Source organism: Salvelinus alpinus, chromosome 36, assembly GCF_045679555.1.
Source record: "Salvelinus alpinus chromosome 36, SLU_Salpinus.1, whole genome shotgun sequence".
Lineage (NCBI taxonomy): Eukaryota > Metazoa > Chordata > Actinopteri > Salmoniformes > Salmonidae > Salvelinus > Salvelinus alpinus.
The window spans coordinates 3,283,885-3,300,755 of record NC_092121.1 but is presented as its reverse complement, the minus strand read 5'-3'; the positions used below and the strand labels follow the sequence as shown (position 1 = coordinate 3,300,755).

Below are 16,871 nucleotides of genomic sequence, written 5' to 3'. Positions count from 1 at the left end.
CGTCCGCATTGGCATCCAGGCTAATGCACTAGTGCCACCTATTGGCTATCAGGCAAAAATCCAACAGGGTAGGCAAGAGCAGAAGTTTTTTGACACATGTTCCTACATCATTAGCACACTTTATTAACACACTTTCTTTCTTTAGCTTAGAGTTAGATCAATTGGAAGTAGAGGCAATTCTACATTTCACAAAATAATTTATTCAAAATAACTCAAAAACAAATCTCATCAAGTGTCAAGCACATCTCAAGTATTTGGCTACTTTTTGGTCTTACTGTGCGCCAAGTATACTTCAACAGCACTATCAAAACAAATACCCCAATCATCCCCCCATAGTAGAGGAGAATAATCCTCAGGGCATAGAGATTCAGGGTCAGAGAGCAGACGCTTGCAGCCCAGACGGTAGTAAACACCCAGCCTGATCTCAGCAGCCCTCTTCCCCTGGATCCAGCAGTAGTAGGACCCTCTGTCCTCCTGTGTTGCTGGGCTGCAGTGCAGGTGGTGGCCTGTGTCTATGAACAGACGGGAGGTCTCATTAAGGCCCTCCGTGTAGTGGGAGCGGTACAGAGGCCTAGAGCCTTGGTCCCAGGCTACCACGTGCTGAGGTTTGGCCCCAGGGCAGGAGAGGATGAGTGGGGTGTCCACTGGGTGGTTGTGGTTGTAGACAGGGACCCTTGGAGCTTCTGGCTCATTGAGGCCCAGGAACTCCAGAAGGGCCTGGTGTTCTGGCTGGGAATGGACCTGGGGGATCTGGAAGCTCCGCACCCTCAGCTCTGCCCCCTGGTGGTTGGCCTGGGAGAGGCCAAAGCGTTGGGGCACAGCGGAGGAGCTGCATGAGGCCACCGTCTGAGATGTCCACCTGTAGCTCATGTGGAGGTAGTCACTCTTCACGTGGCAGAGCCCTACGTGGATTTGCTCACCCCGGACGCCATAGCGGTCGCACATGGACCATGGCCATGGCCAGTAGAGGGGAAGATCCTGGTTGGATCTCGAAGCCGCCCTAGCTGCCACTACTGCTACTCTCCCCCATATCTGGGCACAACTCCAAGGAACCCTGTGAGCCTCTTGGGCGTCCACGTCATAAGCATAGAAGAAGTTCCCCATTGGTCCTCCCACAGAGGTAGTGGCCCAAGTTTTCCTTCTGGGCCCTGAAGATGAGCAGGCTGAAGAGGCGGATGGAGAACCTGCTCCAGAGGTCCTCTCCCCGGCCCACTTTGGATGAGTCTACCACAGAGGTGCCCTGGAAGTCAGTGAGTGTCCTGGTGTCCGGGCTGCCCAGCTGTTTCTTGTAGTACCACACCACAGAGTGGACCTCCTCAGGCTTACAGTGACAGGGCAGCTCTATGTTCATGTCAGCCAAGTAGGCAGCGTTGTCAAACACAAGGAAGGCAGGACGGGCCCTACTGGCAAAGAAAATGTCCTCCTTGTCTTCAGGGGCCTCATAGGTAGACAGGAGGGAGAAAGAGAGGGTCTAGAGGAGGAGTAGCAAGAGGGACAGGTGTTTTATAGGAATCATCATGTCCCTAGCCCCATCGTTGTCATCTTCAAGTTATCCTTAGTCTATCTAGATATGCTATGAAAGGGTCATTACGTATTCTAGAATGTTCAGAGATCCACAAAGAGATTCTCTGGTTACTATGGTAGTTCATGTCATTTCACTATGACACTGCATTGCATAGTAGTGAACATTGTCCTTCGTATAACTTATTCATATTATACATTTCAGAATAAAGAACAAACAAACAAATGATATTAAAGTTTTTGCAACCACATTAAGCTCTACAATAAGCTCTACAATATAGTAACGGTCATTGTTATTTCTGAAAACAATATGGGTTTGTGTAATGTTTCTTACTGAGGAGGAGAAACAGTTTGAACCCCATACAACTGCATTATACCGTTTAAAGTTTCAGTATCGCTGCTTCTTCCGGCAGCCTCACTGGTCCGTCCTGGAAACAGAGTCTCCGCCTCAGCGTCTCGTGTCTCTTTAATCTCTTCCACATTGCTTCCACGGACGACGACATCCCCTTCGGATCCTCTGACACTGCTGTTCCCCGCTGCTGATGCTTTCAGGTTCTGAAACAGCTCTCCACATGCCTCCCTCTCAGCCCGGCTCAGCAAGGACATATTGATGCCAAACCTGGGGGTATTGGACAGCCCCTCCAGGACCCCTATCACCGTGGCCTCATCCCCAGGCTGGAGACCACTGGATAGAAACACGAGGAACTCCCCCAGCAGGCCAAACCCCACCTCAGCCCTGAAGATATCCCGAAGGCCCTCTCCACCTAGGGAGAGCAGGAGGCTGTATTTATCCTCTGGCTTTTCACTGCCGAACCTGCGCCAGTCCCGGCTGAACTCTGACGCTGTCCTGGGCTGGAACTCTGACAACTGAGGCTTAAAATAACATTTCGGGAGACATTGTGTGTTAATTACCAATTTAATGAGTCTGTTTGATGTTCAGATTGTGTTAATATGCTTCGCATGCCTGTTTGGTAACATCCCTGCCCTATACAATGAATACAACTTGTCTAACATAAAACTAGGAGTCCTTATCTAGGTTCTCCCCATTATTTTTAACAAGGTGCTGCTGCTGAGTAAAATGACATAGTGGCGCAGCCAGTCCACTAGGTGGCGCAGCACCACTCTTACATTCTTTGGGTAGAATCCTGATATTAGAATGGAGAGATGTTTGTGTGTGTTGGCAGAAGTCTAACCTTTAGGCCTATTTCATCACAGCTAGTCTGGTTCTGCCCTTTGTCAGTGGAGGCGAGGGCATTCCAGGGCTGTTTGCGAGGAGCTTCGGCTTTATCCTTCCTGTCCAGTGGTTTCAGGTGGGATGCCAGGACTATGTCCCTGAGAGGATTGGGACATAAGGTCAAAACAAACCATAAAACTGTCTGCTGTCTGGACATCATTGTTTCAAGACAACACGTCATTTCTAACGGGACATAATGATGAAAAAACACACAGCACATATGTTGTCTATTAACTTGTGTAACAACAGTGTGTAGGATGTTCAATTAAAAGAGAAATCAACCTAGCCATCTCACCTAAACTCCTCATAAGTTCCAACCTTCTGGTGTAGAGCACGAAACTTTGCATCGTTTTCTCTTTGGTATTTGTTGTCCGCTTCAACAGCAGACTGCAACTCCCGCTCCAGCGCTGAGAAGTTTATAACCTCAGGAGAGTCCTCCATCCTGTGAGACAAGACATGACCAGTGAACCTATGGAATCTCTTTTTAGTTCTGTGACACAGACACTGTACTCAGAATTGCCTGACAATCAGACTGTGATACTGTACCTCTGGTTCAATTCTGAGATTAATGCCATATCTTTGTTTGGAAAAGTTCCTATCACAAGCTCTACAAGCCAGAATGTAGAATAAAATGATATTTGAACTTACTTTACTGGTTGTCCGTGTGGTCTTTTTGCAGGTAGGAATGTGAGACGATATATCCAAAGGAAAGTATGGTTAAATCAACTCTTCAATGCGCTGGTAGTGACTTCAGATTTATATTACCGGAAGCATGCACAGAACCATGCACAGACACCAAGTCAATTCAACATCTATTCCACATTGGCTCAATGTAATTTTATTGAAATGGAGTGGAAACAACGGTTGAATCAACCAGTATGAATGCGTCCCGTGTATGTATTTTCATCTTGTACACATACTTTAGGTGATAGAAACCTGAATGCACTAATTTACCAGGGCACTGGAAAGTTGATTTAATTACACATTCCTGTGGATGTCTTCTTACATTCCTACCTGCAAAAGGACCAAGCGCACGGACAACCGGTAAAGTAAGTTAAAAGTAATTTTAATCAACATTCTTACATGAAGAGGTCTTGAGAGGAAATGTTCCTGATCCAAACACTTATTTATGCCCGACGTAGAATTCGATCCAATTCCACGTCGGGTCTTCAGGCAATACGTCTCAGAACTGCTTGGAGAATCAACTCCTCCAACTATGTTGCCAGATAGGAACCTTAATAGACTTTTTCTTTCATTGATTCCGCGGTGGTGAACTTACATGAGCTTTAGGTTAGCTAGCTATTATTATTTTGATGAACAATATTAATATCTGGACGTTGTTGTTGGTATGTTGTTTGTGCTGCAGCCTGACGCAAGTCCGTGTCCTCCTCTTCAAACACACGTCGTCACCATGACAACTTGGGTAAGGAAATACAAAAGTACTATCTGGTATCGTTGGGACGCCCCTACACCATTGCACTTGAAATTTAGGTAAGGGTTAGGGGTTAAGGTTAGGGTTTTTAGCAAAGATGTTCATTGTTATATCTGTGGTTTTGGGGTAGGGACCTTCCAAGGATCCCGGATTGCAGGATCCGTGTGAAAAGCCCATGTGTAACAACTTCAAAATAAAGGTCCCACGATATGTCTCATTTACTGAGACCCAGCAACTGATTTTGTCCCCACTAATGGACATTAGTTCTTGGTCCCTATCATTGACGTTATACATTTTACTTTCTCTTACTGGTTCTTCGAATTGGCTGCCAATCACAATTACCACATTTTATGGTAAAACGAAGTTGTTTGTGAGTTTGATATTAAAATAGTTTTTAGTAAGGAAACATCTCAGTAATTGTTTTATTTTATCTTTATTTAACTAGGCAAGTCAGTTAAGAACAAATTCTCATTTTCAATGACGGCCTAGTAACAGTGGGTTAACTTGGGGGGTTTTCAAAAAAGTTGAATAATTTCTACACATTAAATAAGAGCTTGTTTATAAATTTCTAATGTAGTGGACATCAGTGTGCCAACTATTATTTACTGAACACATTTACTGTAATGTTAAATTTTTATATTTACTAATCAAGTCTTAATGTCCACATACCATATAACAATATATAAAGGCCTCCCGAGTAGTGCAGCGGTCTAAGGCGCTGCATTGCCGTGCTAGAGGCGTCACTACAGACCCAGATTCGATCCCAGGCTGTATCACAACCTGCTGTGATCGGGAGTCCCATAGGGCGGTGCACAATTAGCCCAGCATCGTTAGGGAAGGGTTTGGCCGGGAGGGCTTTTCTTGGCTCATCGCGCGCTAGCGATTCCTTGTGGCAGGCCGGGTGCCTGCAGGCTGACCTCGGTCGTCAGTTGAACGGTGTTTCCTCTGGCACATTGGTGCAGCTGGCAGGTGGGTGTTAAGAAGTGCAGTTTGGCAGGTCATGTTTCAGAGGACGCACGACTCAACCTTTGCCTTCCGAGCCCGTTGGTAAGTTGCAGCGGTGAGACAAGATCGAAATTGGGGAGAAAAAAAGGGTAAAATATATATTAAAAAATCTTAATTATAAACATGGTTTATTTCACATCACTTATGCAATATAATAAAAATTAAAAAAATTTTTTTTGCAGGTTCCCCTCAGGATATTTTTTATGTACAAATAAACACTTCATTATGTGTCTTACAACCCATCATTAGAATGGTAGTCTTGCATTTGTTCAACATAAAAAAGACAACTTGATGCACAACATGTACCAGTATATGCACAAGCATTTCGCTACACTCGCATTAACATCTGCTAACCATGTGTATGTGACCAATACAATTTGATATATTTAATATATAAATACACACACATATACATATATTAAAAAAGGCTTTTTAAATTTAAGTCAAGACAACTACTGCTTTGGTTCAGTGATAGTATAGGCCTACAACTGGGTTAGCAGAACAGCTTTTTAAAATCCGATGCTCCTTCAACATGGAATCAATTTCAAAAATATGAAATTGCAGAAACATTGAATTAATGTAAAACAAAAAGGCAAGAATGCAATACTGAAATAGCCACTGGTTCCGGGTGTTGGAGAGGCCACAATGCATTGAAATAGTCCCTGGTTTTGTTCAAGGCGGAGGAGACCTAGAGCTGGTAGGCAGAGCGCTAGTGCACTGGAGGTCACAGATAGTGAGCAGGTGGATGATGGGCACAGGGGGCCACTGATGTTGACTTGCTTTTTTTGTGTAGTACTCCCAATGTCCATGTGTTATTCCACACACTGAGACATTCAATGGGGTGCCTTCCTCTTCAAGCTGCATGTGCCATGTCCATGCTCTCCTACAGAGCTCTTTGCAGGGCGTGCCCGTCCCCGGTGAAACTTTGCTGTTGGTCCAGGGTTGGTTGTGCCAAAGTTTGATATTGCGGCTATGAGTTCACCGTCTGTTTTCATCTTCTTGAAGCTGGAAACGAAGGACGCTACTGCAGGCCTGAAACTCACAGGATCCTCCCTCATCTTCTTCTTGAGGTCTTCAAAGATCTCCATCCACTCTTCCTCGAACGTCACCCCCTCAGCTGGTTTTCCAGATGTAGCTTGGAGAGCATTACAACCATAGTATTACAACCACCATTCAGATTACCAAATGAGTTATAGGTATACAGTCTTCAATTGGAGCCCCTCACTTAATATCAGATATATCGTTGTGACATTATAGATTTACCTGAGCCGTTCACATCAGAAACGGGAGTGCGCTCAATTTCAACGGTGTCCTCAGACGCATTGCCACGGTCTATTGTAGGAGGAGAGAATTACAACCATCAGACAACCAGATTGTTAAGTCTTCTACACTGCCTGTCAGGGATAATGTTGCGAAATTGTAGATTTATTCAGTTATTGAGGAACATACCCGAAAACATAGCATTTCTGGTGAACATTCTTCTTCATTGCAGTTATCCAGACGCTCGTTAGAGTCATCAATCTTCTTCTCCACATACGATGCAACACGTGCTTCTTTGAAAAGCTTGCGGGAGAATCTGTAATGGACAAATGAGGAACACACCTACAGCAAACAGCGTTTGTCAATTTCTCAACGGTGTCCGTTGACGTCTCTCCTCTTCAGTCCCTCAGCACTTGTCAGACTGTGGTTGTTCCGTAGACGGACGCGAAAGAGGTATCTGGGACCTACAATAAATGGGATTAAAATAAGATACTTTCAAGCTAATTTCTGAAAACAGGAACTTCATAACTTTTAGGCCTACTTAATAACTTTGTTTTGACTTGTTGTCTTATGACAGTGTGGGTCAATTGTATTGCACTTATATTACTAACCTTGATTCTCTTTGTTGGGTATGAGTGGATCTCTTCAAGATGAGGTACATTATTGCACCACAACATGTGTTGTTGGTATTTCTGGCTGAACTGGACCTTGTATTATGCTGGCATCTTAGGTCCACCTGTAGAAGATCTAAATCAAATGTTCATTTCAATTCATGTTTTTTTAAACATGGACCAACTTTACTCTTATTACGTTTCATTGTAAGTTGTATAGCCCTTGGAAGCCCAGGCTTCTCATGTTTCAATAGTCAAGTGAACGAGATGGGATTTGGAAGGATGGCCACACGAGACTACAGGGCGATTCCTCACAAAACAGGACCATGATTTTTTGGATTTTCACAAAATGAAACCCATAGAAGTTATTTTGGAGGAAGGATTGTTGACATGTGTATTTTAAAGCATAATTGAGAAATAATTCATTGAAGTTGGAACATTTGTGACTTTTTGGGCTTACCCAGGCCCCCTTTAGGGCGGCAGGTAGCCTAGAGGTTCGAGCGTTGAGCCAGTAACCAAAAGGTCGTTGGTTTGAATACCTGAGCTGTCAAGGTGAAAACTCTGTCGATGAGCCCACTTAACCCTAATTTGCCTAATTTTGTACTTAATTTTTTTTTATTTAACCAGGCAAGTCATTTACGAACAAATTCTTATTTACAATGACCGCCTATGTCAACAAGCCCGCCAATTGTGCGCCGCCCTATGGGACTCCCAATCACGCGCCACTCGGGAGCCCACTATGACCGACTGTAAAACAACACATTTCACTGCATGTGACAATAAAAATAAAACATTTATTCTTTAAGACTCTGTATGTGATACAAAGGAAAGATTGGTGTCATATTAAGCTTTAACGCTTGCTCTGTATTATGAGTAGTTTTATGATTTTAAGAAAACGTTTCTTACAGTTTGTTAAATATCGATCTCTGGTCATTTTAAAGTTATGGCCTATTTTATATAGAGAAATTGGCATAGTAGGCAATCACAGCCCTCATTTTACTTGTATCATTGCACATCCTGCACATCACCGGCAGAGGGCGACACATTTTAATCTACTTTCACATTCACTGTTTGTAAAGCTTACTAATTGGAACTCTAAAACTAGCAAAGATCGAACTCTGGAACTTTGATTTGCCCGTAGAGTAGCCTATATTGTGTTCAACCATATACCCCCCAAAAATAGCAAAATCAAAAATGGTAACTTTCCAATATTCATGTTTATATTTTTATTTATATGTTCATAAATTAATGTAAGAAAATTGTTATTTAATTGTTATTGAAATCAAAATACTACTCACACTACAGAGCAAACGGCAACACTTCATATGACCCAATATTTTGCTTTGCAGCACCTACAGACACATTATGCTGTCTTATGAGGTCCTGCTAAGGCCAAACATTCCCAATTTCAATTAATTATCAATAATGATTTAAGATAGACATATGTCAACAATCCTTCCTCCAAAGGACCCTTCTATGTATTACATTTCGTGAAAATCTCCCAAATAATGGTCCTGTTTTTTTCTAGTTTCATTAGGAATCACCCTGCAATAAACTGTATGATACAGAAGGAAGGAACTTACTCTATACTTGTTAATCCTGTCAGCATTGGGATAGGTCTTTGACTTCCTCCAAGTCAAGTCTGAGGTTCTCTGGAAGTCCTTCAACCACTTGTGGACCTCTTCCTCAGAGCAGTTTCAACTTCAGGGGGGATCTGAACGGTGTTTCTCCCAGTGGTTGGTATGAGCACAACGTGTGGTCATAGTTCTCAGGCAAGAGAGTCTGTTAGAAAAGATTGGCCAAATGTGTTATCAACCTGGTCCACGCACATGCAACGGATATGCACTGCAAGCTGCACGTACATCCAACGCATGGTCCAGAGCTAGTCGTCTACTACTATACATGGTTTCATTAACGGTCATTGAGGCATTCAGAGAAAGGTTTGCCTGCAATATAGCAACAACGTTACTTTGTTGAGTTACGAAAGTAAAGTATATTGAAACCAGTCACTAAACATAGGTAAAAAAATTAAAAAAAAGGCGACTGAGGCAACTTGTTGCTGTTGTCGCGCGACAGACCACAACTACTAGTTAGTTAGCTAACTTTAGCTATTACGCAACAGTAGCTTTAACAAGACCGTGAATAAATCGTTTTGTACAGTGTATCGTTATATTTTTACAAGGCCTAGATGTAACAAAGAATTTTAACAGAGATATGTTAACTGGCTACCGTTAGCTAACAACTTAGGCTGGCTAGGGTGGGTATAATGTGGAACGTTCCAACAGGAATCTGTTCCAAAAACTTCGTAAATAACAAGGTTGTATAGAGGCCGAATAAGATACCGGGCAGGGAGTGGGCTAATTTAATTAAGATTTCACTCACCACGTTAATTCCGAAAAATGTCTGTCCTCACTCTGGTAGCCTATGGCCAAACATTTAAGAATAAGATACGTGGTGAGTTTATGCCTATTCGGCAGCTAATTAGTTAGCTAGGTTAATTGATCGTGCTACTTTGTATGCGTTGTTTGTTGGCAAACCTTGTACTTTACGAAGTTTCTGGAACATATTCCTATTGGAACGTTCCACAAATTATACCCACCCGGCTGGCTACAAGTTGTTAGCTAACTTGATCCTAACTTACCTCCAAAGTGTGTCTGGTCTCCTCTGCGCGGTCACTGTCCACAGATGACACCAATACAAGGTCATTTCGTGAGTTTTTTCCCATAAACTCTCAATATTTCCTCAAAGATCATTTAAGATACCTCTCAATGTAAACAAACGAGCTAACTTTAGCTCTAACTTGTGACTGGGGAATCACTTCCGGTGGAATACATTGAGCCTTCAAAATAAAGGTCCCCTGTACATCAACTTTGTAGAAGTTTGGATTCCAGTGTTATAAATGATACTAGTGTAGAAAGGACATACAGCATGTAAAAATATGCCACGTACCAGCTGTTAATAGCTGTCCTTTAGGGAGCTTTGTAGGCTCACACTTGACAATCGTTTTTTTTAAGCAACCCACATTAAAAAAATACCACAGTTTACTATAGAATACGACATTACTCGCAATATAATTATATAGTAAACTGTAGTATACTGTAGAATACTATACTACACACTGTAGTATCCCTTGATCATGTGTAGAATGTTGTAGTATACTGTAAAATACTACAGTAATGTATGCAAAAACACTATTCTGCAAAAACACTACACTTTTTAAACTACAGTAAATGCTACAGTATTTAATTTGCATATACCTATTCCCTTTCCACATATCGCAATTTGTGCCACCCATAAATGAGAAACCTACATGCCAAATATAGACCATATATTGTGTTCCCTACCGGTTACTATCCATTCTGATCCCAGTCCTACCTTCCAATAGGTTATGGAAAATGTAGTAGTGCTCCAGTAGGTTTCCTGAAGGAGAAAGCCTCTGCTTCTTTGTAAAATATCAAGTAAAAACACTATAGTAAATACTACAGTAATGCCTGCAAAAACACCACAGTAACTACTACAGTATACTACAGTTTGCAAAAGCACTACAGTATACTAGAATGTGCAAAAACACTACATGAACTATTATATTCTATACTACAATATTTATACTATAGTTAACTGTAAATACTACAGTAAACACCACAGTGAATATTACAGTAAAGTCCTCAAAAAACACTTGAGTGACTACCATAGTATTTATAACATAGTATACTATAGTATTTTTTCATGTAGGAATGCCTACTTTCACTATGTCACATACAAACAAAGACATGTATACAGTTAACAGCCAAGCACAGTGCTCTCAGTCCCAAATTAATTTGGTGTATGCCATTGATAGTTAGGAGAGAGTTCTGAAATTATAGTCCCTACTCTCCATTTTCTAGATTGATCATATTATTTTACAGAATACACACAAACAAAGCAATCAGACAGTGCCCAACCATTAGACCTATAGTTTACAATACAGGTACATTGAACGTTTTGAAATGACCCCAATCTCACAGTTCTCTGTGATTGAAACTCCTCCATGTTCCTTTCTTCTTGGTTGAGGAGTGGTAGTAGTGCCTTGGAAACACTACTGTGTGAACCACTTCATCAATCGATCTCTGATCCATTCCTCAGAATTAGGCCACTGGGATTAAACATACTGTACTTTCTGTTGGCACATTTACATCCATCACTCGACTTGGGCTCCTACAGTGTAATACGTCAGAAAACGAATGTAAACAAATCACGTAATGGTTTAAAAGCATAGTTTTACGATAGTTCTCAAACCACAGTACAAAATGACAGTACGTGCCAATATCAGTCTGTTCCATTTGGGAAAATCAAATCACAACATGAAAAATAAAGCGCTTTTAGCAAAAGTAAAACTATGTTTCAAATGAGTCTTTTACAATCCACATACAAAAAAGCACATTTACTGTCAACTGAGTATACAACACATTAAGAATACCTGCTCTTTCCATGACAGACTGACCAGGTAAATAAAGGTTTAAGCTATGATCCCTTATTGATGTCACTTGTTAAATCCACTTCAATCAGTGTAGATGAAGGGGAGGAGACGGGTGAAAGAAGTATTTTTAAGCCTCGAGACAATTGAGACATGGGTTGTGTACGTGTGAAATTCAGAGGGTGAATGGGCAAGACAAACTATTTAAGTGCCTCTGAACGGGGAATTAGGTGCCAGGTGCACCGGTTTGTGTCAAGAACTGCAACGCTGTTAGGTTTCTCACACTCAACAGTTTCCCGTGTGTATCAAGAATGGTCCACCACCTAAAGGACATCCAGCCTACTTCACACAACTGTGGGAAGCATTGGAGTCAACATGGGCCAGCATCCCTGTGGAATGCTTTCGACACCTTGTAGAGTCCATGCCCCAACAATTTGAGGCTGTTCTAAGAGCAAAAGGGGGTGCAACTTAATATTAGGAAGGTGTTCCTAATGTTTGGTACCCTCAGTGTATATTCTTGTTGACATCAAAACAACATTAAACGTACAATTCTAGAAAATAACATTTTGGTCCAGACCATTCAATCTTGTACACTACAAGGAATGTGTCAGTCATAACACCATCAGTCCTGTTCCCGATAATGTCCACAAATCCAGACTTGCGCCCAGCCAGTGCACATTGAGATGGAGTTTCTCAATAAGAGTAGTGGTAGTGTTGAAGGCATCAGTCAGTAGTAATGCTGCATTTCAGTCCAGTTTGTGATCCAGTGCTTCTTTTTAAATTGGGGTTTGGCTCCTCGATGAGGAATCCCTCATTTACCTGGCAGTGCTCTTCTTTGCCAATCTTCACTCCCTGGTGTGGTTGGGCCGCTTGAAAAAGCCACACTGTGGGACAATGGTAGACGACGCAAAGTGAACATTTGAAAGCGTAGACTTTGGCGTTGTCGTGTTCTTATTAGAAGTATTTCTACATTGGTGCCACCAGTATCATTATTGTAGGCAATCTCAGTCCCGCTGTTGTTTAGATTCTTGACAGCTTTCTAATGTAATCACGGGTATCGTGAGATATGTCAAATAAATGACCAAATCACCACACAACCAATAGACTCAAGCTCTGCAAAGCTGGTTAGTTAGGAGAAGAGACTAAATAGTTAGCAATGGGGAAAAGGTTAGAAAAAGAGTTGAATAATCATACAAAAGTCAATCACACAAGTCACAGCCTCTGAAATGCTGTTTCCCCTGTGGATAGATGCTCTTGATGAAGAGAAACTCTTAATAATTTGACAGCAAGAGAGGAAGACTGAAGTTAAGGAAAGCCACTGCAAGCTGCAAAAAGCCGTTGGAAGCTGCAAGGACTCACAGATGGAAGGACTATTATTTTACCCAGGAAACCCAGTGCATTGTTCCAGAGGCCCACAGGGGGACCTCCCTCCCCCAGCCTCACTACTCCTCAGTCAGCCTCTCCACCTCCGGCGGCTGGGTCTTCATCTCAGCTTTCTGGGCCTTGGGTACATCTCCCTGGTGCTGGCCCTTCTGAAGAAGCCACACTGACGAGGGGAAGGCGGTCAGAAAAACAAGTCAAACAGGATCTATTTTGGATCCAAAAAGGGAGACCTTTTGAACCAGTGGACAGTAGAAGTCTCGCGGTACCCGGGCCATCTAATAGTATTGTGTGGATTTGTTGTTGGAGGTGAAATTGAATCTCCATTCTCCTCTTGCTGCTAACGTCAGTGCAGGTTACTTGTTCAATTGGATCGTTGTAATAACTAATGTACCTGATCGTTACCTTCCACATAAGGAGGATGATGAAGGCCAGAAGGAGGACCCCAGCGACAGAAGACACGATGGTGATCCACAGGGGGACCTGGTACAGATCCTCATCCCCCAGCTCTGGGTCTATATCCAGGGTGAACTACACAGGGGATATCAAACAGAGGACATTAACTATGTCTGCATTTAGGCTATATGTAAAAACGTATCCTCAATATCATTATGTATATTCCTCCTCTATCATGTATCATCATCAGCATCATCATACAGTAATCGTCATGGAAATTACCTTTAAATTAGTATGGATGTAGCCTAACTTTTGTTACAGTATGACCAGCATGGTGTTATTACTTCTCTGCTCTCAGTGTTCATCCTGATGGTGGGTTTGTCTGTGACCAGTTTCAGTGTGGCCTTGCCATTCACTGTCACCCGCCACGCTTCCCCGCAGTCCTATGGAAACACAACACACATACAGGACTTTATTGGTACACCCATTCCATTCACGTGGATTCACTCTAATGAAGCTGAGGTGAAAGTTCACATTAAGACTAGACCACTGTGCTTTGGTGTCTTTACCTCCAGCACGGTGCTGTTCCACACTCCGGCTCTGACAAGGATTGTCGCAGTGTTGTTCATGTTGCGGAGAGGGCAGATGAATTTCACACAGTGAGCAGCGCCCGTGACACAGTCCTACAGGCAACAGCAGTTGAAAGGGAGGTTAGCACCAGAACACCATTTGGGCATACACATTTCAGTTGAGTGCATAATGTGACCGACGTCACACTGTTTCTTGTTTAGATTTTGAGTTGGGCTATTTAAGCCGGTAGGCCCGCCTGCTCTTTGTGCGGGCTTGATTATTTTTCCCACTGTGTTGACGTGTGGTAGTGCGTGTTGTTTAGTTACCTGTTTTGGGCATTTGTTTGATTACGCCCAGTTTCGTGGAGAGTACTTCTTTTCCCTGTGCGTAATAAAGCGCTATTCTGAACTTTCTGCCTCCTGCACCTTACTCCGCACCCACTACGCCTAGTGTGTTACAAAGAGGAAATTGTCTGAGTGCTGGGAACAATTACTACAGTTGAGGTCGGAAGTTTACATACACTTAGGTTGGAGTCATTAAAACTTGTTTTTCAACCACTCCACAAATTTCTTGTTAACAAACTATAGCTTTGGCAAGACGGTTAGGACAGCTTCTTTGCGCATGACAAGTAATTTTGCCAACAATTGTTTTCAGACAGATTATTCCACCTATAATTCACTGTATCACAATTCCAGTGGGTCAGAAGTGAACATACACTAAGCTGACTGTGCCTTTAAACAGCTTGGAAAATTGCAGAAAATTATGTCATGGCTTTACAAGCTTCTGATAGGCTAATTGACATCATTTGAGTCAATTGGAGGTGTACCTATGGATGTATTTCAAGGCCTAACTTCAAACTCAGTGCCTCTTTGCTTGACATCATGGGAAAATCTAAAGAAATCAGCCAAGACCTCAGAAAACAAATGTAGACCTCCACAAGTCTGGTTCATCCTTGGGAGCAATTTCCAAACGCTTGAAGGTACCAGGTTCATCTTTTCAAACAATAGTACGCAGGTATAAACACCATGGGACCACGCTGCCGTCATTCCGCTCAGGAAGGAGACGAGTTCCGTCTCCTAGAAATGAACATACTTTGGTGTGAAAAGTGCTAATCAATTCCAGAACAACAGCAAAGGACCTTGTGAAGATGCTGGAGGAAACAGGTACAAAATTATATATATCCACAGTAAAACGAGTCCCTTATTGACATAACCTGAAAGGCTGCTCAGCAAGGAAGAAGCCACTGCTCCAAAACCGCCATAAAATAGCCAGACTACGGTTTGCAACTGCACATGGCGACAAAGATCGTACTTTTTGGAGAAATGTCCTCTGGTCTAATGAAACAAAAATAGAACTGTTTGGCCATAATGACCATCGTTATGTTTGGAGGAAAAAGGGGGAGGCTTGCAAGCCGAAGAACACCATCCCAATCGTGAAGAACGGGGGTGGCAGCATCATGTTGTTGGGGTGCTTTGCTGCAGGAGGGACTGGTGCACTTCACAAAATAGATGGCATCATGAGAAAGGAAAATTATGTGGATATATTGAAGCAACATCTCATGACATCAGTCAGGAAGTTAAAGCTTGGCTGCAAATGGGTCTTCCAAATGGACAATGAACCCAAGCATACTTCCAAAGTTATGACAAAATGGCTTAAGGACAACAAAGTCAAGGTATTGGAGTGGCCATCACAAAGCCCCGACCTCAATCCCATAGAAAATCTGTGGGCAGAACTGAAAAGCGTGTGGAAGAAAGGAGGCCTACAAACCTGACTCAGTTACACCAGCTCTGTCAGGAGGAATGGGACAAAATTCACCCAACTTATTGTGTGAAGCTTGTGGAAGGCTACCCGAAACGTTTGACCCAAGTTAAACAATTTAAATGCAATGCTGCCAAATACTAATTGAGTGTATATAAACTTCTGACCCACTGGGAATGTGATGAAAGAAATAAAGGCTAAAATAAATCATTCTCTACTATTATTCTGACATTTCACATTCTTAAAATAAAGTGGTGATCCTAACTGACCTAAGACAGGGCATTTTTACTCTGATTAAATGTCAGGAATTGTGAAAAACTGAGTTTAAATGTATTTGGCTAAGGTGTATGTAAACTTCTGACTTCAACTGTATATGCAATTGAACAATAACAGTGTCTGCATTTTAAGTAAATGTGCTTATTTGTGTGCCTTAATAGGCCCATGTTGTGGGCCAGTCTGTGCAGAGTTTTCTAAAAGTGTGAAACAAAGTATGCAAGTGAGTAAAAGAGTGTGTGTGTGTGTGTGTGTGTGTGTGTGTGTGTGTGTGTGTGTGTGTGTGTGTGTGTGTGTGTGTGTGTGTGTGTGTGTGTGTGTGTGTGTCTGCGTGCGCAGGTGTGGCGCTCTCACTTCAACTCTCTCCTTGACCACACTCTGGCCACTCAAACACAGGTCAAATAAATCAAGGAATGTTTAATATGTAGTGATGTCACTACAAGGGCACCTGGTTTGTACAAGCCCATTGATTCCACAGAAACAGCAAAGAAATGTATATAAAAAAAAAGACATGACACATCCCCTTGTCCACTCTCACGTCTCAGCGGAACTTTGTGGGCCATTAAAAGTGATTGGTGGGTTGTGGGGGACGGGAAACAAACTCCCAGGTGGCCTATAATTCCTCGTCCTTAACTAAGTTGAAGATGACAAGGTTAAGACAATGTAATAATTCCATGCGGCAGCCTGAGAAAATAAACAAATTCATTTTCGCAAACAGTTACGGGATATTACAATCCCATTTTCTTATCCTTTATCATCTTCAACCTAGGTCCTTAAGAGAGGTGCTCTCCAGCTTTGGAAGGACTCTTCACTTAAATGCCCAGCTAAATCAGAGCTGGGAGGACTGCCAGAGCTAGTTAATGCGTCGGAGGGAAGAAATTCAATTTAATACTGGACTATTGGAGGATGAAGTGACACACTTGGGGAGTAGCCGCCCATAACCAGGATAGGGCGTAGCCCAGCAGAGATATGTGTGTA

General features: G+C 42.5%; 2 protein-coding genes and 1 pseudogene across 6 annotated transcripts; all 3 read right to left on the bottom strand.

Moving 5' to 3' along the window:
• Positions 1–180: 180 nt before the first annotated feature.
• LOC139564983 (Ig-like V-type domain-containing protein FAM187A) lies at positions 181–1,519 on the bottom strand (annotated as a pseudogene).
• On the bottom strand, positions 181–9,970 carry LOC139564984 (coiled-coil domain-containing protein 103-like). Of its 5 annotated transcripts, none has more exons than XM_071384941.1 (9): positions 9,705–9,970; positions 8,647–8,845; positions 7,064–7,199; positions 6,642–6,916; positions 6,456–6,524; positions 4,035–6,327; positions 3,051–3,197; positions 2,715–2,853; positions 181–2,394 (listed from the first exon to the last, which is right to left on the bottom strand). In XM_071384941.1, coding segments are annotated over exons 6-9 (831 nt in total). In that variant the 5' UTR covers positions 4,037–6,327; positions 6,456–6,524; positions 6,642–6,916; positions 7,064–7,199; positions 8,647–8,845; positions 9,705–9,970; the 3' UTR covers positions 181–1,851. The 5 variants fall into 5 exon arrangements, with proteins under 5 accessions (XP_071241042.1, XP_071241044.1, XP_071241043.1 ...); XM_071384943.1 differs by having other exon boundaries at positions 4,857–6,327; XM_071384942.1 differs by having other exon boundaries at positions 4,035–5,219; positions 9,705–9,894.
• A 1,332-nt stretch (positions 9,971–11,302) lies between these two features.
• LOC139565057 (integrin alpha-6-like) lies at positions 11,303–13,969 on the bottom strand. The gene is made up of 3 exons (XM_071385081.1): positions 13,862–13,969; positions 13,637–13,735; positions 11,303–13,427 (listed from the first exon to the last, which is right to left on the bottom strand). The coding sequence occupies exons 1-3, from the start codon at positions 13,919–13,921 to the stop codon at positions 13,005–13,007; spliced, it is 582 nt and encodes a 193-aa protein (XP_071241182.1). The 5' UTR covers positions 13,922–13,969; the 3' UTR covers positions 11,303–13,004.
• Positions 13,970–16,871: the final 2,902 nt, after the last annotated feature.

Bases quoted from the DNA above. Each gene is read 5' to 3' on its own strand.
- LOC139564984 (XM_071384941.1), bottom strand. The intron at 2,854-3,050 runs GTGAGATGGCTA...CAATCCTCTCAG, and splicing joins GGAACTTATGAGGAGTTTAG to GGACATAGTCCTGGCATCCC. The intron at 2,395-2,714 runs GTTAGACTTCTG...TGTTATTTTAAG, and splicing joins GTGATGAAATAGGCCTAAAG to CCTCAGTTGTCAGAGTTCCA.
- LOC139565057 (XM_071385081.1), bottom strand. From the start codon at position 13,921: ATGAACAACACTGCGACAATCCTTGTCAGAGCCGGAGTGTGGAACAGC. The intron at 13,736-13,861 runs GTAAAGACACCA...GTGTTTCCATAG, and splicing joins GGAACAGCACCGTGCTGGAG to GACTGCGGGGAAGCGTGGCG. The intron at 13,428-13,636 runs GTAATAACACCA...TCCCCTGTGTAG, and splicing joins TGAACACTGAGAGCAGAGAA to TTCACCCTGGATATAGACCC.